The sequence below is a fragment of the Stegodyphus dumicola genome, chromosome 9 (assembly GCF_044657685.1).
Source record: "Stegodyphus dumicola isolate Sdum_Otavi_A_Nest chromosome 9, ASM4465768v1".
Classification (NCBI taxonomy): domain Eukaryota; kingdom Metazoa; phylum Arthropoda; class Arachnida; order Araneae; family Eresidae; genus Stegodyphus; species Stegodyphus dumicola.
In genome coordinates, this window is record NC_140776.1 from 4,594,325 (window position 1) to 4,620,294 (window position 25,970).

The 25,970-nt window shown below is 30.0% G+C and overlaps 1 protein-coding gene across 1 annotated transcript in view; it reads right to left on the minus strand.

Moving 5' to 3' along the window:
* The window catches only part of LOC118184662 (glutamate receptor ionotropic, NMDA 2B-like), a 620,775-nt gene that overhangs the window by 51,074 nt on the left and 543,731 nt on the right, over positions 1–25,970 (minus strand). The window contains exon 4 of the mRNA XM_085824503.1: positions 9,812–9,999. Within this exon, the coding sequence (XP_085680629.1) occupies positions 9,812–9,999 (188 nt within the window). The remainder of the gene's footprint in view (positions 1–9,811; positions 10,000–25,970) is intronic.

Here is a 25,970-nt window from a genome sequence, read left to right on the forward strand (position 1 = left end):
GACATACTTCACAACATCGGAATCTGTTACTTTTAGTGATTTTGTGTCTTTAAAATACGAGAAATTTAATAATATTGATGTTTATTTTCGTAATAAGTTGAAATTAGGAGCCAGCTTGAAACTAACTGATTCCACAATGGTGGAAGCACTTACGGAAGGACTTCCTGAGTCTCAAAGAATGCTGTTAACAGTGCAAAACATAGACACACCGAAATGCCGTTGCCGTTCAGATGCCGTTGGTTGGTCTAGGAAATAATAATTATCAATTTGTTTCTCCAAGGCAAACTGTTCCGAGGTGCTATTATCCCAGACCAGTGCAAGCCACTCCTTATCAAAGTTTCTATAGTGTGAGACCTTTTAATTATCAACAAGTGCAATACTAATCTCTACAGTATGCGTATCGGCCAATTCCGTATCCACAATTACCTGCTATTAATTATAATACGGTTCCTAAAAGAGAAGTTAAAAAGTGATATTACTTTAAAGTGAATGTCCAAATTGGACAGGAAAAAATTCCCAGTATTATGTACTGGATACGGTATTATGTACTGGAGTAATGATACGGGATCGCAAATTAACGTTTTACCATTAAAAATTTTTAACAAAATTGGTGATAAATTTAGAGAAATTTCAGTGAAATCCCATGATAAAATATTTTCAATATCTAGTCAAGTTCATATAGAGAAAATAATCAAAGTAAACTGTAAAGTAGGTAAAATAGAAAATAATGTGATATTTTATGTAGTAGATTCAAATTTGAATTATTTATTGCTTTCATCACCATGTGTTTCATTATTTAAATTACAATTGAATTTTCATAATTATGAAGTGTATCATCTTGGAAAATAGGTAAGTAAAAATGTTAAAGTAGACAAGCTTTTCCAAAATAATTATGTATGTAAAAATGATATCAGTGCTGAACAATCTAGTAAATATTTTGATAATAGCGAAAATTTTGTATGTAAAAATGATCTTAGTACTAAAAATTATAACTATTTTGATAATAGTAAAAATTCTGATAGTAAATTACAGAAATTGTTGAATGATTATAATCATATATTTGCAAAAAGTAAATATGATGTTGGTTGTATAAGGGTTGGACCTTACAGAGTTATATTAACTTCTGAATTACCAATAGCCTATAGACCATACAGAGCATCTCCTAAAGATAATAGTGAAATTAAAAAACAAATGGATAAATTGTTAAAAGCTGGAATTATTAAACTTTCTTATAGTCCTTAAGCTGCTCCTTTAACTTTAGCTTATAAGCGAGACGAGCAGTCCAGACGCAGATTGTGTATTGATTTCAGGAAGCTTAACCAAATTACTAAAACTGATTCTGAACCTATTCCTAGAATTGATGCTGTTTTAGATCAATTAACAAATGCAAAAATCTTTTCTACATTGGATTTAGCATCAGGCTATTGTCGTATAAAATTAAATGAAAAGGATACTGAAAAATTGGCATTCACTACAAATTTTGAGTTGTATGAGTTTACTAGATTACCTTTTGGTTGGAAAAATTCCCCGGCTGTTTTCCAACGAGCTCTTAGACAAATTTTAAACAAATATCAGATTCAATTTGCTTTAAATTATTTTGATGATATTATAGCATTCTCTCCAAATGTTGGTGAACATTTAAATCATCTTAAAATAATATTTGATATATGTGAGAAAGAGAATATAAAATTAAAACAATCTAAATGTAATTTTGCAAAAGAAAAAATAAATTTTCTAGGATATGAAATTCAAGCAGGTAAATACCAGCTCAGTAATGCAAATATAGAGGTTATTAAGAAATTGCAACCCCCTAAAAATATCAAAGAACTACAAAGATTTTAAGGAAGTATTAATGTTTATCATAAATTTATTCTAAATTATGCTAAAATTAGAGCCCCATTAACAAATTTACTTAAGAAAGATATTCCTTATAATTGGACTGATGAATGTCAAAAAGCTTTTCAAAAATTAAAAGATGCATTGATTTCTAGACCTATTTTAACTTTGTTTAATCCTAAATATCCCTGTCATGTGTTTGTTGATGCGTCCAAAGAAGCTGTTGGTGCTGTTTTAAAACAAGAACATCCTGATGGTAGTTTACATCCAATTGCTTTTCATTCTAGAAAATTAAGATCTTATGAACAAAATTATGCCATTACTGAGCTGGAATGTTTATCTATTATTGATGCAATTGATAAATTTTATTATTATTTACATGGTAACCATTTTACTGTACATACTGATCATGCTGCTTTAGTTTGGCTTAAAAATATGAAACACCCTACAGGTCGTCTATTTAGGTGGTCTTTAAAATTATCTATGTATGATTTTGATATAAAATATAAAAAAGGATCTGCTAATGTTGAAGCTGACATGCTCTCTAGAAATCCTATGTGTCAACATTTAAGATTGCAAGTTAATTTATTATCATTAGAAGAAATAAAAGAATATCAAAATTTAGATAATGTTTGTAATACTAAGTATAGGAAAATTAATGATGGCTTAACTATCAAAAAACAGAGATTGTACAAAATTGTGATACCCATGTCTCTACGTACGAAATTACTTGAAAAGGCCCATATACAATTTGGTCATATTGGTGTATCATCTATGCTAAATTTGTTATCTCCACAATATTATTGGCCAGGAATTGTTCAAGATGTTAGAAATTATTGTAAAGATTGTGAAGTATGTCAGTTAAATAAGAAAAGTAAACAAAAGAAATTTGATTTAGCAAAATTTACCATCAGTTAGTGAACCTTTTGAAATATTATCTATTCATACTGTAGGTGGTTTAAATTGTTATAATTCTACTAAAAAGTATATTCACATAATTATTGATCATGCAACTAGATATATCTGGACTTTTGCTTCTAAAAGTGTAACTACAGATACTTATATAAATTGCTTAAAACAAATTTTCCAAATTCAGGTCCCTAAAAAGATTTTAAGTGATAGGAACGCTGCTTTTACATCTTCAAAATTTAAGCACTTTTTAAGGAATAATAATGTAAAACAATTGCTAACTACTGCATATAGACCCCAAACTAATGGTAAAATTGAACGCGTTAATCAAACTATTATAACTAGATTAAAATGTAAACTAAATTCTTATCAAGGTAATACAGCATGGACAAAATTATTACCCCAAGTAAATGAAGAGTATAATAATACCCCTCATTCTGTAACAAAATTCCCTCCATCATATTTAATGTATGGGAAATTACCTTATGATTCCTTAATTCAAAATCAAGAATTGTATCCGTCAATAGAAGAAGCCAGAAAAATAGCTCAAAAGAGATCTGATGATTATCATAATGCAAATAAAGAAAGGTATGATATTCATTTTAAAACTAGTAATTTTAAAATTGGCGATTTAGTAATGTATGAAAAATTTCAATACCCTAATACACGTAAATTATCTCCTCCATTCTCAGGACCTTATAAAGTTTTAAAACAATATTCTGAAGTTACTTATGAAATAGATAAACCTAATCCTTTAACTAAAAAGAAATCAGAAATTGTTCATTCAACTAGATTAAGACCTTTTAATCCAGCAAGTGAGTTTAAGTTAACTGTCAGAAATAGTAGAATTCCTATCTTCGTTCAAAATTAAAATTAATTTTTTCAAAATTCTCTATTAAAAATCTTCCTGATTATGACTTTTAATACCTGATTTAGACTTAAACCCTAATTATGACAAGTTATTTTCCAGACTATGACAAATTTTTCTGCGATCTTGACCTTTTATATTTTTCACATAATTTGAATAATTTTGTAGCAAAAAGTTTCTTCTTATTGTAGAATAATATTTGTTTCTAATTTAAAAAATTATAAAAAAGACTAACTTGATTATACAAGTTGTCTGTCTTATAATTTTGATTTTATATGATCTTTTATTTTTCTAAAACCACTTTTTGTGATTACAATGGTGATGTACAATGCCAAAAACCAGTTACCTTGTATTAGGCAACGGAGGTTTTTCGATATTTGTACCTAGCACCCCCCAGCCATCAGCAAGTAATCACGCTGATCTGTTGGCGAGGACATGCCATAGTTTTAAAGTCAAAGTGTTCATATTCTAGTATTATTTATATTGAATTGTTTTTTGAATAATTATAATATTTTGTATCGAAGTGTAAAATATGTCAATCTTTAATTGCCTACGATGAGAGGAAAAAATGCACATAATATATTATTCATAAATTGTATAATCTATTTCTTTTCTAAGTTTTATCTGAAGGAAGAAAAATTTAACATATTTTCTAATCAAAGCTTATTATTATAAAAACATATTCAGCGAAAAAAAATGCATCATATTTGTGAACTATCAACATGCATCATATTTGTGGACTATCTGGCATTTCGAGATTTTACCAGATATTTTCATTCTATTCGAACTCTTTTTATGAAAAGGACTTAAAAAAAAATGGACATTTTTAACAAAATTGAGGACTTTTGTAATTATAACTTATTTATTTATCAGTATTCCATATTTATTACGTTATAGTCTTAAAATTGGTCATATATTGTACATTTATTTATAACTCATAGTTTTAATGTTCAAAATTTCATATGCTATAAAGTCAAAATTTTATATGAGAAAGTCATGAACTATGATAGGTCATAGTTAAAGCTTGTACGCTATGTTCTGGATGTTTTTGTGTCTTATCTCATACTTTTGCTTTACTCCTGTCCTAATGCTTTTCTCACCCCGGCCTCTCCTTTTGACGGAGGGAAGATGTAAAATATAAAAAAAAAAAAAAAATACGATGGCTTTGCTCTTTGCGAGCCAGCAACCTTTAATTAATTTTCTGCAATTCAGGATCGTCCCCTAACCCAGTACCTTCTAGAACATTCGCGCCTATTACATAACCTCCTCATATAAATGCTGCGTCATAAGTTTTTCTACATTTTTCTAGAAGCTACTCTGTTACATAACCTTTCATATAAATGCTGCGTCATAAGTTCTCCTACACAGATGCCCCTTCGTTCTGCTAACGCTTCCGCTATGCTCCTCTTTATTTGTTAGAACGTTATGACGTATTAAAGTTTAAAGTCAGTCGTATCTAATAGTTCAATTAATGAATAAATTATTTGATTAACTTCATCTGGAAAAAGTCATCTGCTATAAATTAAAATAAAGATAGGCTTGCTGTTAAAAGTGAAAAGTCCTGAGTCGTCATTTCTCTCCGTGCTTCAATCATCTGCCAGAACGTGTAATGGAATAGCCTCACCACTCGCTCACGATGTGTTGGAATAACTGAGAACATTACATATATATGAATATATAATGATGCTAATATTTCGATTCTTTTCTTAAGTAAAAGTAGTTACTTCTGTTGTTGAGTGATGACTAAATTTTTACGGTAAATAATGTATTGAATTTCCTTTAAAAAGAGGACTTTGTGACGTTTTAGCTTTAACGTCACAAGTCCTTTCAAAACAAAAAACGTTAAAAGTTATAAGCTTAAAAATATAAAAACTTAGAAAACATATAGCAGCTTGAGTCACATAAAATAAAAGGATAGAAGAATCGATTGCTATCTATACGTTAGCTGTGAGATTTTAATCATCACCATTTGATTTTATCTTGGCTGCATATGATGGTAAGCAGAAGTAAAGTTAGAAATTTTCAGTCGATATATTGTAGGATTTAGAAATACATTTATTTTTCCCTTTAGTCCTACAAAATACCACTTGTTTAAAGCAATGAAGATAAATGTTATTTGAAATATTCTACTTTTTTTAAGCTCAAGAAGAACTGGTAATAATTTATAATTCTTCCTTCTTCCCTATTTATCTTACTACTATCTTGTATTTTTAAGTTCCTTTTTTACTGCATGATCACTTAGAAGATGTTTAAAGATGTTTAGCGTATCAAAATACTAATCACATAGTTAGCGATTATAGGATTGTGCGGTGGCAATGAGATTATTGCATATTTCTATCGTTTATGATAATTTTAATGGAATTTTGGAGTACTGAATAGCTTAATGAGAACATTTAAATTCGTTTCTGTCCCGCGCTTTAAGACAAATAATTCTGTGGGATAGAGATCTAGGTCCTTTTAAGTTAAAATGTAACGTAGATCCTTCGCTACTTGTGGAACAGAAATTTGAGAACAATGGTTAATTTTCCAGTGCAGGGATATTTGGTAATGAAAAAGGCCGTTCAATTGTTTCCGAGGAAATCAGCTGATTTCTTGATTCGAAGAAACTGTTTGGCCCTCACAAGGTCAAAATTGTTATTTCAAGAAACGTATTAATTTCTGAAGAAATCCTGGATTCTAGGATTTAAACTGGCATTCCGCTGTTATTTTTAAACAGTACTTATTAATTATCTCAAAGGACCTCTGGAATATCTCAGTGAACCTCAATGAAAGTGAACAAGAAAAACTGAAAAAAATAATTTCTTTTCATGCGATCATAACTGCACGATTAGAAGTTTTCAGGAAAGAATGGAACCATTTTATTAAAGACATTACTAAAGTACTAAAAATATTACTAAAGCCACTTTATATAAGTTTTCAAATGGAAATTCTAAAAGATAGATTGGGGAGGAAAAAACGTCTTGTCGTATATATAAGTAAATATTTAAATTATTTTCATTGCAGTGCATTAATTTACTTGGTTGCATGTATATTTGATTCTCTTAGAATTTGTTTTGCATTTGTGCCTCATGTTTTGAATATAAATAGATGATTTATACATGAAATTTTTAGTCTTTAAATTTTTGGTGTGACAACGCTTAAATTGTAAAACAAATAGCTCAAGCAGAAAGCTAGATAGAGCAAATACTCTGCTCACTGGTCTTGTCAACCGATTCTTTTCAAAGTTTGTTAAAATGTATGTTGTTCTAGGGCCATGATCGCCCGCGACCTTAAATAAGCTTCTAGACGAGGGCCATGGAATGCGAATACGTGAAAAGATGAGACACTTCGACCATAGTCAATTGCAGAATCTTCAAGTGTGTGACGGAGATCCGATCCTATCAGAGGGCAGAAGACTTCGTTTAGACGCTTGTTTCTCAGAACCGCGTTTATACAGTGTAACGCGATCAAAGGCCTAGAATAACATACATTTTAACAAACTTCGAAAAGAATTTGTTGTCAAAACCAGTGAGCAGAGTATTTGCTCTATCTAGCTTTCTGCTTGAACTATTTGCTTTACAATTTAAAGGTTGTCACACTAAAAACTTAAAGACTAAAATTTTCATCTATAAGTCATTTATTTATATTCAAAACATGTGGCACAAATACAAAACAAAGTCTAAGAGAAACAAGCAACCAAGTAAATCGATGCACAATAATAGACAATGCAATGAAAATAATTTAAATATTTACTTATATATACTAAATTAATTTTTACGTCCTCAAACTATCTTTTAGAATTTCCATTCGAAAACTTATATAAGGTAGCTTTAGTAATATGTTTAGTATTTTAATAATGTCTTTAGTAATATGGTTCCCGAAATTCGATCCTGAAAACTTCTAATCGTGAACTTATGATCGCATAAAAAGAAATTATTTTTTGTTTTTATTATTAATCCAGACATGAAACATTTTTCTTATTATAAAAATTAAAATTCTCCATAATTTGAATAAAATAATTTATGTGACCATCTACTTTTCTTTCAATTCGGAGACTTACATTTTTTGATTCATTCCTCAAGAAGTTGAACTCAAAACGATAAGTAAATATTCAAAAGTTAATTAGGAAATTAAAAATTGCTTGATAGTTGCATATCCATATAAATCAGGTGAATTTTGATTCCATTTCACAATTTATACTTTTTTCAGTACAAAGAAAAATTTATTAAGTCATAAAACGTTTCAAATTCCATTGTAGAACACTAGGCGTAGAGGCTCAAAAATGGTACGTGATAATGTGATAAAGAGGCGTAGATGCTCTGTATTTTCCATGTAATTTGAATTTGCATTAATGTCTGCTGAGTTTTATTTAAATCACTTAGAATGCAATATATGGTAATATTTTTAATTGAAAGTTCAGAAACAGTTTAAAATTAGTATAGCAGCATATTATTTTACTGCAAAATAAAAATAGTACCTATAGTGCAAATATTTATTTGAGTTCCTTATGAAAAGATTTTGCGTGCCGTGTAGTTAGAATGAGCTGAAGATCAAAGACTGGTTAATTGCATTTTAATTAATTTTTAATATTTTAACTATTTTTCTATTCAAACATTATTTACTGAACATGATTTCAACGATTCAGAAACATATAAGTTTAGGCATTAAAGGGCAACCAAAAGGGAAATGCAAATCTGCAACTGAAATACCGATATTCAGTTGACAACATTTTTCGTAACAACCATAATTTAAAACATTTACAACTTGAAGGAAAACTAATTAATGGTAACATTTTATTGCTTCTTATACACATAGTAATAGGCTTTAAGACTTACCAGAATGCGATTTTTTTGTCAAAACTAATTCGGTTCCTGGTCTGAATATTTGCTTTAAATGATTTTATAGAATTTAAATATGTGAAATATAAGTGAATTGCATTACTTGCAACCAAACAGGAAATTCGTTAAAATTAAATAAAACTAAAATTTCATTAAGCTAAAGGTAAACTTGATTTGAACTAGTGATTTGTACTTTCTGAGTTCGCTATAGTTATATTTTAGAAGGTACTGAAATTTATACCAACTTGTATGAGTATTTTAAATAAAGTACTATATTTACTCGCATGTTTTTCACCCTTTGTTTTATTACCGTTATCGTAAGAAAATCAAATGAGAAAAATTATATGAATAAATTTATTTCCGTAGAATAAATAAATAATAATAAAAATAAATAATAAATAAAATAAATAAATAAAAGATAATAGATAAGAATAACATAAATACTAGAATAAATTCCGTAGATTAAATTCCGTAGAATCCGTAGAATTATAGTACGAATAAAATAAATTAAAGAATTCATTAATAAACTACCACTAACTGCCGCAATATTATTTCTTTAAAAGAAACATCCTTCCAGTAGGAATGCATAATAATATTAACATTAGAAAGTTTAAGTTCTCTTCATTTCTACTACTCTTATCTTATCCGCACTTATTGCTATTCACTGTTGATGTCTAGCCTCATTTTTTAATGCTCATTTTTTAATGCCTCATTTTTTAATCCCCTTCATCCCCGTCGCCTTTCAGTCTCTTTCCTGAAGTGTAATAATTTTCAGAACCATCCAGAGCATGATATATTTTTTTTCTTGAAACAATTCGCTGTTATTACTTTATCAGTTATAGTCAATGCACCCAAATTATGCTCACTAGCAAATCAGCTGGAAACAATTATATCACAGACAAATACATTTTAAAATTTTAGTAAGCTCACTTTCTGAACGTCTTGAGAAAGAGGAAAATTAAATGAATAAAATTTTCAGAACCTTGCGCTAAAATCTTAGAGAAAGGTACGCTAGGGGCAAATGCGCCAGTAAATAATGCGCTTCAAAAAAGGTTAAACATGTGAAACATAATATTATGAAATTTGTTTTACATCTGGTGTTTGAATATTTTATTAAAATTCGTGTATTCATATTCTTTTAATTTAGAATTATTACGCATTAGTTACCTGTGGTCGATTTGTAAATAATATAAATATTTCTTAAATCGCAATAATATTTAGCAATAAATTGGACATCTTGTTCTCCAAAGAGTCCAAATAAATTTTTATTTCATTCAGAATAATGGATATAAAACTAATTTTATTTTTAAGCCGAAACTCTTCATTTTCATTGTAACAGTGTTTTAGAACTGAGAAGAAAAAGAGTTAATAAAATTCTTACTTAAAATCATGATAAACCATCTTTTGAATAAGGTCTCTAAGGGCTCGTACGAAATCTTCATGTCCACCTAACTTGGTAGTGACCACTGCGAAGGAATGCCAAGAGTACCTTCTCAGTATACTAAGCATAGCTTCAGCTTGGTGCTCAACAGATGGAGCCATTTGCAAAACCTTTGAGTTTGTCACTCTCTGTAAAGAAAAATAAATCCAAAAATGTGATAAATACATGAAGTCTTTCATTTAAAGAATTAGAATGAGCATATTTGCAAAACAATACGAAATGTGATTGAGATCAGACTTTCTCTGTCCTGTGTTAAGATGAAAGGGGAGAAATCTGCATCCATACACGTGCAGTCTCCTTTATATAATATTCATATTATTTACCAAGAATGACTATTTTATCATAATTGTTGAAAAAATATAAACGGTTGGTTGATAATGAATCATATTGCATGCTGTATTATGTTAATATTTAAATAATTGATTTATGTCCCATTTTAAAAAATGTGGACTAAGGCTGCAAAGAAAAACCTATATGTTATTAAAAACTAATGGCATCGCAAAATCCCTTTAAATTTTACTTCATTGAACAAAGTAATGGAAGTATTGTAATCGCGATTTCGGGTATCATAGTTCAACGAAAATATGCATTTTGATTGCTCCATTCAAACAATGTTGATCTTAATACAACCTTTCATCGCTGAAAACTTTTGCACTGTTTTTACTTCCTCGTACGAAGTAAAGAAAATATTGCAATCAGAAAAAAATCCGGGCACCATATTTGAACGAAAATATGCTTCTGACCGCTATCGAATGCAATTTAACGAGGTATTTGCGTGACATCTGTACGTAAGGACAGAATAAAGGACTGTTTTTCCCCCACGGATTGAAAAATGGATTCAGAAGAGATTTTTCTCGTGACGTCTGTACGTACTTATGTATGTATCTCGCATTACTCAAAAACGACTAGCCTCAGAATGTTGAAATTTTGTATATGGGTGTGTTATAATATTTAGTTATGCACCTCCTTTTTTGGTTGCAATCGGCAGCACCGATTGTGCATTTTTTGCTTGAAAAGTGATTTACTTCTTAATCGGTTAAGGTTTTATGTCTTTAGTTAATCTGCATACAATAATGTAGAATTATCAAGAATTTAAAAGTTGTTGATAATTCTGAAAGTCTTGCTAAGCCTAATGCGAAAGCCATTTGTTTACACTTGAAAACTCTTAGAAGATATTGAAATATATAACTTTCTTCACCTTCAATGTCTTTTTGCCGAGCGGTACAGAAAGTAAACATTCAGTTTTGCTCCCCGAAAAATCTGTCTTCTTGTCCGCTAAGCAAATTTCGTGTTTTTGCGTGAAAACTCTAATTGTGAAAATTATTTTTTTAAACTCTTTTTAACTGTATTTGGCCTTTTACGCGTTCCTGTATTTTACAACTTTTATTAAACTTGTTTCGAGTTTTGTGTATTTTTGCCTTACCGCGAAGCGAACTGAATTGATTGAATGAGAAATATATCCCTAGTAAAATTCGAAAAAATAAATTTAAATGAAATGCAGCCAAAATATGTATAACTTAATAGGACTACAGGGAAGTCATATGGTGTCATCAGATTTTTACTTCCTATTATCAAAGCTTTATGCATGTTTTTACATCCTTATTATCAAAGCTTTATGCATGTTTTTACATCCTTATTATCAAAGCTTTATGCATGTTTTTCCATTTATGTAAGTAAAATGTAGATAGAATGTTTCGGATTGGTTAAATTAAATGATTAAATTAAAGCATGTGAATGTTTCTTACAGAAGGGGTTCTTTTATAGAGTACTCTGTAAGGGAAACTAAACTCTAGCCCATAAAGTCAGTCCATTTGCCGGGATTACATTTTCGATCGAACTATAAAATTTCAGCATCTTATTCACTAAGCTACTAGTGGGCATTTAGTACTTTGATCTATGAGAATGAACATAAAAACCTCAAACAATAATGAATATACTGTTTGTTTGATGTTATTATACAATTTAAACGTACCAGATATATAGCTTAAATTAATATGATACTTTATCTTACTTTTAGAGTAAGTAAAGTAATATATCTAGATTAAAATTTCAAAGATATACCAGAATATTAACTGTAGTAAGTGAGAAGAACTTATTCTCTAAACTAACGTTTGCTATAAGAAAGAACTTTCTAGCAGACGTTTTCTAATTGAATACATATACTTTTTGCAAAAGAATACATAAAACAGGAAAACGAGAGAAATAGAAATTATTTTACCATTGCCGAGCTATAACTTGTTGTTGCATTTCTAACTCTTTATCACATATATATATGTCATATTCTATTTATTGTTTATCTCTGAATTCACAATTATGTATATTAGTTTAGATGTATAAAATCGAAATACTCTTCTTCATTAGTTAATTCAATCTACATAATTTTAACTCTGCATTTTCGCGAAAGATTCATGCATCTGTAAGAAATGTATTTCTAAATTTCAAATTAGAGTTTAATTTTTAAGGTTTATTATGTGTTTATAAAAATAAATACTTTTCAATTAAAAAATATTTTAAGCTGGGAACATTTCCTTTCAGTTTTCCGTTCAACATCAGCACTTTTGAAACAAAAGGTGTTTTTTACTTCGGATTCTAATTTGTAATTATCAATTTTTTTTCTAAACATTTTCCTGAGGTAACTTTTTGTAAGTTAAATTATTTAATTCTTTATTGTTTAAATGCAAAAGACAAATGGACGTAAAGGTTAATATGTGAACAAAAGGAAAAACTAACTGCTAGTAAAATGTAGATGTCCTTAAAATAATACAAAGAAATAAAAAAAAAAAAAAAAAAAAAAAAAAAAAAAAGAAAAGAAAAAAAGAAAAAAAGAAAAGGAAAAAAAAAGAGAGAAAAAACTTAAATGAATGCATTTAGAATTAAAATTAATTTTTTTTAACACACACCATTCCCTTAAAGAAATATAGAACTACATTTTAATTTGTTTAAATTAGAGCATTATCCCTTTTGAAGAGATCAAAGAAATTCTTTAGAAACGTATATGAGATTTGCTTTCAACGATCTTTGGGAAGAAAAAAAATTGTAATGAAAAAATTCCAATAAAAAAGAAAGGATTTGCACTCTTAATATCTGAAGCGTGTTTGTGCACGTAATTCATGAGTGACGCTTTAAAAATGTATTATTTCCAAAGTAAAATCTGAAGAAGGTGAAGACCAATTAACTCCTATCTTACAGCATGTTTTTATTTCAGAAGACCTTATCGATTTTTCTTTTTTATTTGAGAAATGCCATGAATTTATGTTAATGGCATTTCATTAGCAAAAGAAAATTCTAACGATTCATTGCATTATTGCAATTACTGTGTCTCTTCATGTGGTTATAAAGCTGAAAATGAATACAGGATTTAAAAAATCATTTGTGCTGATCATTAAGGAAAAGAATTCTCCCCCCTCCAGTCTCTGTTTTTTATTTCACAACGAGATCACAATTAAACAAGGCATATTTAAAGTTCTTGGTAGAAAGCATTATTGAATGAATTTAATGCGAGCTATTTTATATTCCCATTATTCATACCACTCTTCAAATTAGAAAATAATAACATGATTTTATTCCAAAATTTTGATTATATAGTTAAACATGGTAACACAGGTTTTTAGCGCACTATTATACAGTTTAAAATTGTTTAGTTTCAAATCAAGCATATCAAATAATGGAGCTAAAGTTTACATTCAAATTATAAACTACTTTTTCTCCAGTATCTGAACCCGATGAAAACAAATAATTAATATATATACTGAGCTTTAGATACATACATTGAAACAACCAACTAAAAATGCTACAATTTTATCTTCATTCAAACTGAGACCTGAAAATATATGAATGTACAAACTAGTACATACTACTTGTGTTATTACATGTTTTCGTGTATATACTATTTTCAGTACATTATATGAGAAGATCACAAATTTGCATTTCAGAAATTCAATTAAACAGCTTTTAGAAGATTGAAACATTTAATAAATTAAGCAATAAAATTTATGTTATAAATTTTTAAGTTTCTTTAATAACTTGTTTGTTGAATAGAATTCATCAAAATCTTAATTAACATTAATTAATTTATTCAGCTGTTTATTAAAAAAGATAGAGGAAGGGAAATTGTCTTCCGTGATTTTGAAGCATTTTAATGATAAACTTTATTAGCCCAAAGGGTAAATTTGCCCAGAGGAAATATTAATTTTGTTTTGGCATTTTGCGTTCATTCACTATAAACGGCGACTAACGTTTATATTTTATAATACTTTCCTTAATACTGGAACAACATGTCCAGCTGCGGTAAGATAGCTTCCCCGCAAGGCGGGTTTAAGATTGCCAGAAAATAGCAAGGGAATGCAGGGTTGCCATATTTGAGGCGAAATAGCCTATTTGGCTATAAAATTGGCGATATGCATGGACGGATGGAGAACCTTCTAGAGCGAATTCTTACCGGTCTGGCCCAGAATGTTCTCCAAAGCAACCCAAAAGCTATATAAACCCTGCCTGTGCGCGGAGTGTCTCGCAGTCTACCGTCGAGTTGATCGTCAGTCTAGTGTCGATTGTATAGGGCATGGAGGTAGGAAGTAAGAGGAGAGACCTTAACCGGTTTTCCCTATTCACTACTTTGAAGCAGTGGCGATCCCTTCATGGAGACCAAAACATTCAGTGACTTACCATTAAGATCAATGCGTTTCGACATGATTGGATGTAAGCATTTTGTAATTACCTGGTGAATTCGTAAATATATGTAAAAATACCTCTAGTTTCTTTTTCTACAATATTCCTAAGTATGTGAAAAGAATGCATTTCTAAACTACATTTCATTCTGAACGGAATTAAATAGTATAATTTATCCAGAATAGTTTGCTCAGTTTGAATGAAAAATTTTCAGAAGTTTACATTATTACATCAGAAAAAAATAATTCGATTTTATTCGGTTAAGGGTTAAAAAAAATAGATCAAAGTTGATTATATTTTTTATATTAAAATTACGCATTATTTCTTTTCTATCTACGGAGCTTCTTCTTAAAATACTTTCTCAAATATGAGATGATTTTTTAACTTCTGAAGCATCTTTTAAATCGAAAATCTGAGTCAATTTATAATTAGTGCTCTGTTCGGTTCATTTCAAGTTAGAGTATCTTTTATTTTTAATAGTGAAATACATTAAATATTGGTGCTGATTTCGACGTACTTTCTATAAGTATATCTGAAAGGGAATAAAAAAAGGATTCTTTTTTTTTTAAATATTATTTAAAACTTGTAATTGAGTTGTTATAAAATGTAAGGAAATAGTTTTTTTAATACTTATAAATTTTTTTTTTACCCTTACTTTCAACAATTACATATTCTAAAAACTCTTGTTTACTATTTCCTTAAGTACGCTTCTCATAGAATTTGCTTTACAATACCTTTCAACAAATTGGTTTCATGTACGAGCAATTCTTGCTTAAACAGCTTTATAAATGTATCTGTCAACATAATTTCAGTTTAAAGTTATAATTAAATGTCAAGTTTCTTATATATTTAGATAATATTTATAATCATTATAAATTTAGATATAAATATTTAATAACTAGATTTCTTCACAGTAACTGTCACAGGCGTTTAAGAATGTATAAATCCTTTCTTTCTAAATACATTTATAAAGAATTTAATAAATATTTACTTATTTTGTTAAAGGCAGATACATGCTTTTTGCAAGCATATACATAAATATCCCATATATATTTAACATTTTTCATTTTCGGCGTGTGCAAATCTTTAATTTCTGTGCATTCACTTATCTTTTCGGGTAAAGTAATTTACACTAATTTCGCATATACTAGAATGTTTTATATAAGAAAATATGTATAAAAAATTTGAATGAAAATTCGTGCATTAGCCACTTAAAGTCAGTTTTCCTTCGAAATTCCTCCACGATGGCACTCTCCCTTTAAGCAGATAGCCATTGCATGCCTTATCCTATTTAATAAGAACATAACCTGACCTTTGTGCCTGATTACAAACATTTTCACATAGCCGTCAAGTTTCAAACTTTTAAATAACACGTTTCAGGATACATTATTATCAAATTCAAGTTTTCTAGTAAATATATTTTGGCAGAGCATTCAATATCTCTTTTAGCGATTACACAGTTTAATAATTCTCTGATAATATAATAAATACTAACTATTCATTTCACATTTAAACATTAACCTCACTGTCCTCAGATCGCAATCTACTTTTGCCTTACTCTACATAATATTGTTTCATTTTTTTAAAAACAGTTAAAACAGCTAATTGATCGAAATTCACAAATATCTGAAATTTTCATATTGCGAGGTAATCCAGAAGGTAATAATATGATGCTTTTTTCATATCTCGAAACTCTTTCAAAAATAGCAGACCACTACTCAAGTTTACGCATTGAATAACAAAGATTTTTCATTCACAATTTTGTATTACATTTAATCATCAATTAAACATGTTGCTAAATAAAATTTAAAAGAAGAGAGAGAGAACTTTTTTTTTCACTTTTTAGTTAACTGAAGTCACTTTTTAGTTATCTTTCAGTTATATAAAAATAAAATCATAATATATGGATGACAAAACATGTATTTTACTTAAACTGTTTTGGTGTTTGGAACATAAAATAAAAGTAGCGAATACTTTATCAAGGATAAAAAGAAGGCTATCGAAAGACGTACACAAAAGGCTACCGCAAAAGCGCTGTTGCAAGTTATCGAAAAATAACCAAGTTTGATGTGATTTTTGGGTAAATGTCACTAAACTACACAAATATTTACTATTCAATCAACAATGAATGTTCCTTTTATGCGGAAGTGTCCCGCTTTTCGATTTGTATGGAGCTATCGTGTGTAGAAATACTATCAAATCGCTGTCAAGGAAGCTCTGGATGTAAACAAAAAACCCACCATCTAAAGACCAAAGCTTGAGTACTTCACGCGTAGTGCGGAGTTGGCCCATTCTTTTATTTTTACCTATATCGTATCGCGAGTTGGTGCATCGAGATGGCATATCGTTGAGGCTATAGTCGAGTGCACATCGAGTTGTAGAGTGGAGAGTCTCGAGAGTTCGCTGAGTTCTATGAACGAACGAACCGAGTCGGGAGCTGTCTTCTAGTGCTGTGCCGTGAAGCTGTCTTCATCGTTATAGCCTGATTGCCTGAAGGCTGTGTTGCTGAGTGTTTCAGCGTGTTTGTTGTAGTTTTTCGACGACTTTTGGAGTGCTTTTGGAGCTGTGCTGAGTAATATTGTCTAATAAATTGTGTTTTCATTTTTCATCAAGTGTTGTAATTAATCACTCCAGATCCGCGACTCCGTAGAAACGCAACAATACTTTAGACATTGGAGCAATCCTTGAAACCTACGTATCGAAATGGCAGGTAAATTGTACACCAGCCGTATGTTCCTGGACAGCAATGTATAGCTTTTTGTTATTATTTTGAAATTTGTATCAAGGAAGAACATCCATTCCCTCTTTCTGAAAAGGAAGAATAAAGCTAAAACCGTAAGATACAGTAAAGATGATAGAGAGAATAAATTTTCTTCAAACTGATGTTTCACATTAAAGCGAATAATAATAACAAAAAAGTCACTATGCCAACATTTTGTACCTCTGTCTCCTGTCTTTGGAGACAGAGTTAACTTACATTTTAGTTAAGAAAAAAGTTAACTTACACTGTAAAATTTTACTTTCCTCCGTCATTTTTGCATTTTAAGAAGAAAAATATCATGTAAGGGAAATATTTGGAATATTGAAAATAATGGAAATTTTTATTTTCTAAGTTACAGAACCCGGAAAGCATGAGATACAATGAAGGAATCATTTCAAGTGAAGGCGAATTTTTCGTTGGTTAAGGACGAAATTACATCTATGCATAGATTACTTAAAGATAGAGAGGAGCAAATCAGTTATGAAGACTGTTGTGAAATAAGAGCTGTAATAAGGCAAATAATCAGGGTAATAGGTAGTGGATGTGAAAGGGACAGTGCTTCTACAGAAGAGCCAGGAAATTCAGAATGGATAACATGCAGAAAATCCGAAGAAATATCGAAAAGAATTCCGCTTGTATCCGGCGAAAAGCCGCTGGATCGTTCAGGCATAAAAGAACCATTAGATTCTTTAAACTGTGTGTGTGATCATTTTATGTTAGCTGTAAGAAATTCACCGTATATGGGGAGAATCGTCTCGAGTTGGTGGTTTACCCGGAAGAAAAAGGGCGAGAGTTAAAGGATTAAAATGCACCCACGTTCAGTTTCATTTCAAAAAGCATGCAAACTGAGTTCCACTTAATCGAACTCATACGATCTAACGCAAAACGCAACGGTGTCATTTTTATGCGATATTTAGGATAACGTATTTTTTATATTTAAATGATCATTTTTTGTGTTTTAATGTGCAGATTATACTTTCATAAAAGCTAGAATTTACTCCGATAAATAAAAACTAATTTATGAGTTAACATTTATAACAGTATATAAAAATATAGAAATAAAATTTTGAGGAAATATATCGTTTTGTAATGTTCTCCAGAATTTATCTTAAGGCAAAAAAACTTTTGTTTAATGTACTGCTTCAGAGTAAATAACGATTTTTAGCAAATGTAAAATAATGTGATGAGGCGAATTTTGTATTTTCAGTTCGGGCAGAAAAATCCTCCATTAGATAATATATTTGAAATAATTATTTGAAATAATACAAAATTGCCATTATTTCGTAAAACAAGTGAGGCATTAGAAACTCGGAAGGAATCGCTCAAAGTTTCGGAGCAAATAACATTATTTTAACTAAACAAGCTACCGTGATTAAGTTCCAAATATGATAAAGAAACATGGTACTCATAGCACTGTCTTTAATGATGATCCTAGCAAATAACTCAAGCGAAGAGAAAGAGATATACAATGCAACAGAGTGCTAACTCAGAGAGTAATATATGCAATAGACTTAAGAATAAATTTTGATATACTGTCCAATAAATGCGGGAAGAGGCTTTGATAATTTGGAAAAAAAAAGTGAAAAACTAATATTAGTGTCATCGATACTCATGTGTAATTAATGTAACATTAGGTTTGGATCAGTGGCTATATTTGGAATCTATTAAGCACTAAATAAGGATTCTTTTGCTTAATTGGAATGTTAAAAAAAAGAACTTGAAAGTATGAATCTAAGTTTAACTCAAAAATGGCTTGAAAGAATTGATAAGATATTTCGGTTTGATCAAAACGCTAAAAACTAAATATTAAATAAAGTAACAAAACTTTGTCCATCAAATTCTTTTCTGTGTCATTATTTCCACTTGTAGCTATAAATAATTAAAATTATAAGTTATTGACTTAGTAATTGTCTTATCTATTCAGAATTGGGAAAATGTGTATTGCTATAGAACTAAAGAGTGCTTCCTACAGGTAAAATTATGCAGTTTATTAAGGGTTTTCACTTCGGGAAGCATAAAAGATACTGTGGCCTCACCCGATTCCAGCTAAGGACATTCAACTGTAGCTAAATTTGCTAACAGCTTACATTACAACAGTACACACAAAGGAACTGACCAGCTACTTAAGTAAGAACTTAACCAGAAAATTACTTCTCATTATATATCAGAATTTAAATTAATGAGAGGTGAATAAGTATTCAAAAATATATACTTAAAAAAAGGGTCTCACAATTTTACGATATCAGATAATTTATTAAAGTATCAAACTGCATTAAAAAGGGTGGCTTCACGTATTTATTATATTATTATTAGAGTCAGATATGTTTATTAAGAATAGGCACTTGTTAACAGAATTAAGTACTGCAGTTAAAGCGGAATGTGAACAATGCATGTAAATATGCATTTATTATCTACACTAGAAACTTCGAATTTCTTCATTTCTTTAATCTTTATAGAAAACTGTTAAGTATTTTTAAAATTGCATAAGCTGCTATGTACAGTCTAAAACAATATAAAAATTCGGGAATTATTTGCTAAAATTTCATTAGCTTGACTTTCATCCCCAGTCGTATAAAATAAACAGTTCCTATTTTAATACAGAGATACCACAGTTAATTAAGTTATACGCGTAATGTTATGTCTGCAACTTAGTTTCCCTTCCGAAGTTTTACGAATCAAATTCGATAAGCTGTACCCGCGATCTTTCTGTTTTAACAGCGATAGTAATGCATCATTGGAAAGAATTCTGAGTATAAATCTAGTAAAAAATATCACATTCTGATTTGATCATATCTTGCCTTTTTACTAACTACATAGAATACCACGACTTCCGGCCTTTAAGGCATTGCTTTTTTTACTGATAAGAAAAGATGCTCGTGAGCTTTATAATTCTTCATACATTCGTGCGTTTTGAAGGTTAAACGCATTTATTCATAGTTCCAAATTTCATTCATTTTTTTTCCTTATAAAAAATTTCATGCGAGTTGCGAAGTTTCCTTTCCAAAAAAATTCAAGCAAAAATAATTAAATAATGCAGAACTGTGCCTTACCTCTAAGAATGTTAGTTTTGGCAACCGACCAAAATCAGCAATCCATGACTTTACTTTTCCCTCAATATCCCACTGAAGCTATATTCTAAATCGTGACGTTTTGCCCTCAGTTGTTTTCATAAACAACGTTCGATGATGTTGAATGTTATATAACTCTTTCAAAATTTTCTTTTGGTATATTTTTCGCAGAATTTTACTTAGTTTAAAGTGAATTTTAGCAAATGCAATTCACGTTGTGGAATAAATATAAAAATACATATTAAAATATCAGCTGATATAACATGCGAAATATTAAATTTAAATCTACAAAATTTAAACTTTATGAATCGGTTAGTAATATATCCGGCTAAAATACTTTTTGTTTGTTGTTGTTTTCTGCTTCAATCTAACTTTATGACAAACCATTACATGATAAAGTACATTAAATAAATCTAGAAATTTATTGGGTCAAAATCATCAAGAAGAATCAAATTCGATAAGCTATACCCGCGATATTTCTGTTTTAACAGCGATAATAATGCATCATTGGAAACAGTTTCCAATGATGTTCCTTTCTGTTTCAACAGCGATAATAATGCATCATTGGAAACAGTTTCCAATGATGTTCCTTTCTGTTTCAACAGCGATAATAATGCTTACGGGTATGGCACAGTGCATATTACAGACAGCTCTTAAGTTAAAAGCATTTGTTCTCAACATAGTATAATATTATTTTCTAAACTAATTTCCATCCCGCATTTAACAAATTATACGTTATTTTAAAGATAATTTTATATACAATTTAAAATCTTTTACTATTTTAAAATAAAAGCACTATTTTAAAAGTTGTTCTTAAAAAGCACAGTTAAACAAAAACTGTAACTGTTTTTTGAATCAACTTATAATTGTTTTTAATGACTAGAGCTTACACAAAATTAAAATTTTTTAACATACAAAACTCTGTGTAGCAATTTTTGATCTCTTCAGCATTAGCTTATAGACTGTAATTTGCAAAAAATTAATTATATGTTATAAATAAATTTAATTACTTATTGTCTCCGTGCGAAAACGACGGATACAATTTTTATCTGTGAAATCATTAACGTGAAACTATTTAGTGACACATCCCGTTCTACACATTTCTGTATTTTTAACTTTGAACGCTTCGAGAGGAAATACGTTAGTACAAAATAAAGTGAACAACTACTGTAATAAAAGAGATGGAATAAAGCCTTTTTTTCCCTTTAGTAACTCGTATCTAGTAGAAGACCGCGGTTTTTTTCGTAAACTTTTACTCCGGTATCGGCAAAAAGTTTCTTCAAAGAAAAGAATCGTTAAAGAAGACATTACATGTCTTCTCTTTCGACGTTTACGGAAAAAAATGCTGAATAGACATTTTTTACTTTTCTAACTCCTAACGTATCGATAAAATTCTTACAAAGCCGTCATCGAGTAGCTATATCGATTAGATATTGATGAAATTTCCCTTGATTTCTAGAATATATTGTGAGATAAAATATGGTTGTTTTTTCGGAAGGGAATATAAAAAGTTGTTAAGGTCAAACCAATGTGTTCTTCCTCGATCCAGTCGGCTTACCTCTTAGTATTATCTGAGATGTTGTCGTTTCTTTTCTGAGACAAGTTGTTGCGGATTTCTTTATCATTCTCAGATCTCCGGATTTTTGGTTCTGGATCCGTCTTTCTTTTCACTGAAGAGAAATGAAATCCTTCGTGGCCTTTTTCTCCCTTTTGTTAAACGATAAGCTTATTTCTTCGATACAGTTTGGATTTCTTTTCCTTTTTTAGAATTAAACGGAGAAACGGTTTCCCGTTTTGTGTGTAAGATAGATGATAGATGAGTAACCCGATAAGCTATTGGATATATGCGCAATTCGTATGAAGCATTATGGTAAGATTTTTTTCTTCTTCTGTAAATCATTTCTCAAAATTCCCAGAATTGCCAATGTCCATAACATTTAAACCAGGTTTAAAAGTGCATACGGCCGTGAACATCATGAAAACATTGGTGAAAAGCAAATAGGAAACGAAATGTTAAAAAAAAATTAAGTTTTAAATCTTACAGAAAAATTATAAAGGTTTCTGTAAAGCTGTGTGAGGAAATGGAGAGGTTCCCGTCAGACGTGGTTAGGAGGCCACGACAGATGCAGCTGGACGATGTAGCTCGACCATGTGATTAAACAAAGCGGAACTGTAACCATTTTCATGATGATATGAAAGCTGTTCTGTTTTATGATGTCTTCATCTTACTTTCTTTCACTCTGTATATCCCATAATCATGTTCATTCTTTCATTATTAAATACTTCTAAAATGCCACTACCAACTTCATTATTAATCCTAACTTCATCCCATATATATATAGGGATATATATACGCATATTTGACAGAATATATCTATGTGTGATATATGAAATACATATATATATATATATATATATATATATATCATTGAAAACAAAAAGCCTGTTATTAAAAATTAAAATTAAAGTACCCCTCCCACACATATACATAAAGAGATAAGATATTATCCAAACTGATGAAATTTCTAACAGAGGGCTACAGTTCAAAACAGTTAAGTTTAAAACTTAGATGACAAAACTAATAAAAACGTAAATTAACCCAAACAATAAAACAAAATTTTCATTAAATTATAACTGACATCTTTTCGCAACATTTGGTGCCATATTAAGAGTAACTAATGAGCAAAGTTGTAGCCAGTTTCTGATATATATATATATATATATATACACCGTATATTTCGGAGTATATAGCGCATTTACAATACAAAAAATAAGATCGAAATTTACGGGTGCGCATTATACACAGCGTAAAAAAATGATAGATTTAAAAATAAGGAATGAGCATAAAAAGTTAGATTTCTGTTTGTACCTAAATGCTGTTTATTTAAAAGAAATGACAAATGACATACCTTATGAACTTAAAAATTTTCATTATCGCATAACAATAAAAGTTCATGATATTCGTCTTCTGTTATATCTTCAGGCACACTATCGATTTCTGTTTCTTTTTCACAATCACTGTTACTCTGATCCGTAAATAGATAATCATATTCCGTTCCATATAGATTGTTAGATATAGTATACTTTTTGAATGACTTTTGAATTATGTCGTGTTTAATTTCATTCCATGCTTTTAATAACCACTCACATATTATCTCTAAACTGGCTTGACGCATTTGATCTCCATTTGTAAATGTTTCCTCACCTAACATAAACGTATTCCACTATTGCTTTAAATTTTATTTGAATGGTTTATTGATACATACACATCTTAAGGCTAAACTGACGGCTTTGATCCTCCTCGAATAACTGCCAAGTCTGTATTACACTCTTTCGACAATTTCTGCGTATTATCTGTTAGATGGGATATCAACATGTCCCAGACTAAAAGACTCTCTGTATTCTTTGGCAAATATTTCTTATCCACCATTTCACGTCGTTTTTGTCCAGTTATAGGTGGCCAGTTCTCTTGAATATGAATGAAAACACTTGAAAAATTACATTTGGATTCGTCTTTTTTTTTTTTTTTTTTTTTTTTTTTTTTTTTTTTTTTTCTTTTTAAATAACGATGGTTTTTAATTTTGAACTCTCCGCCAAGCAGAAAAACACTACGTTGAAGTGAGATCATTCGTGACCTGTTGCTATGTGAACCGTTTTTGTTTCTTCACATCAATTGTTTTATTCCTTATTATATTAAACATTACTGGAGTTTCCTCCATATTTTGAATATGTGACAGTAAATCCTTTTTTGCTTTCGTAGATCGATAACATATTTTCTGAAAATTAAACAATTTATTATCCAAATTTGCGAAACTTTTGTTTTTTCTCGTAAAACTAAATTATTCCTTTCCATAAAGCTATTACTTCATTTCAAAAGAAAGTGGTTAGTTACTTGGAAGTTACTTGGAAAGTGGTAAGTTACTTGGAAGTGGTCACTTTCATTTGCATTCTTTTTGGCCCGCTTTACGGTAAATAAACACTGTTTCTTGTTACAATTAATCCATTCTGGCTCTTTTGTAGGATGTAGTTCGCCGATGTAGCCTTCTAGAAAAGGCCACTGAATTACTACTTTAAGCACAGCACATTTATTATTTGGCATATTAATTATTGTGATTTCATTTTTCTTCCACTCACGTATGGAGCTTTCACCAACAGCAAACATCCTTTTTGCAATACGATTTCCATTTTCTTTCGCAAAATGAGTGGCTTTGCATTTGAAAACAGCACTGTATTTGTTTCTTTTCGCGGGAGATATATTTTCTACTTAAAGGAACAGTAGATTAACTGTATTTCAGCGAAAGCAATTGCGATTTACTAAAGTCTTCGATATTCGGTTCAAAATCGGAGCTTCAAATGAGTACAGAAAGAGAAAATATCTAACTCCTAATTCCACGAATTCATTCAGGTTGGAAATGCATTCTTACTCCAAATTATATCCCCTTTTCCTCGAAACAATAGCATTTTTCGGGCTGCTGCATTTAATACAATCCACCCTGTTTGCAGGAATATTTATTCACACACGCAATTAACCCACACACATGTTGTTCCCCTTATCGCTGGTTAGTTCGATATAATATTGTTCGAATGTCTATTACAAATCTTCGAATAAGTGACCTCAGAAGAAAATTACATTGCACATGTATCTTGGTGAAAAATAGGGTGCGCGTTATATGGAGAATATAGCTAAAAATAAAAGAATAGTATTTGAAATCAAAGATGTGCGTTACACACCAGTACTCGTTATACGCCGGAAAATACACTATATATATATATATATATACATATAAGAAATTAGAAAAGTAGACAAAATTCAATTTAGAAAAATTACGAAAGAACTAACAAGTTCAAAATTAGCGCCTAGTGCTGCTTAATTTTTTTAATGAATTTCAAAAGTATGTAAGCATGTATATATATATATATATATATATATATATATATATATATATATATATATATATATATATATAATATACATTCATACGAGTTGTATAAATACAGTACTGATACTGATGTTTTTATTATGTCATGTTGTGCTCTTCAAAGTAATCATCTTGGGAAGCCACACAGTGTTACAGATTATTTTTTTCACTACTCATAGCTGCTGAAACTCGGATACTGGTATTGCCTTAAGCTGGTAGCTTACGACCATTTTAAAGTTTTCTTGTTCCCAGAAGTGAGGGCCTCTGAGATGATCTTTCATTCTTGGGAATAAAAAAAAAGTCACAGATTCTCAAATCGGGGTAATAAGGGGGTTGAGGAACCACACAGATATTTTTACTTGCCTCAAGACTCATTAACTGAAAAAACTCATTTTTGTGCGCCCAAGGCGTTCCAATATACAGCAGTCGTTGGTAAAATAGAAAGTAGACTCTGCACAAATAGAATCTTCGCTGAATAAGTATGAACTGCTCAGAAATTTACGCAGGTCATCCGGATAACCTTTAGAATATACATTTGTCAAGTTATATAATCCCCGAACCACTTGTAATTACATTATAGAGTCTTTCTCTCTTATTCCGCATAAACTAGAATAGACCCTATAATGCCTTGGTGAATTCTCTCACAGGCGTGAATAAAACTACTGACACAGGCGAAGGGTAAAAAT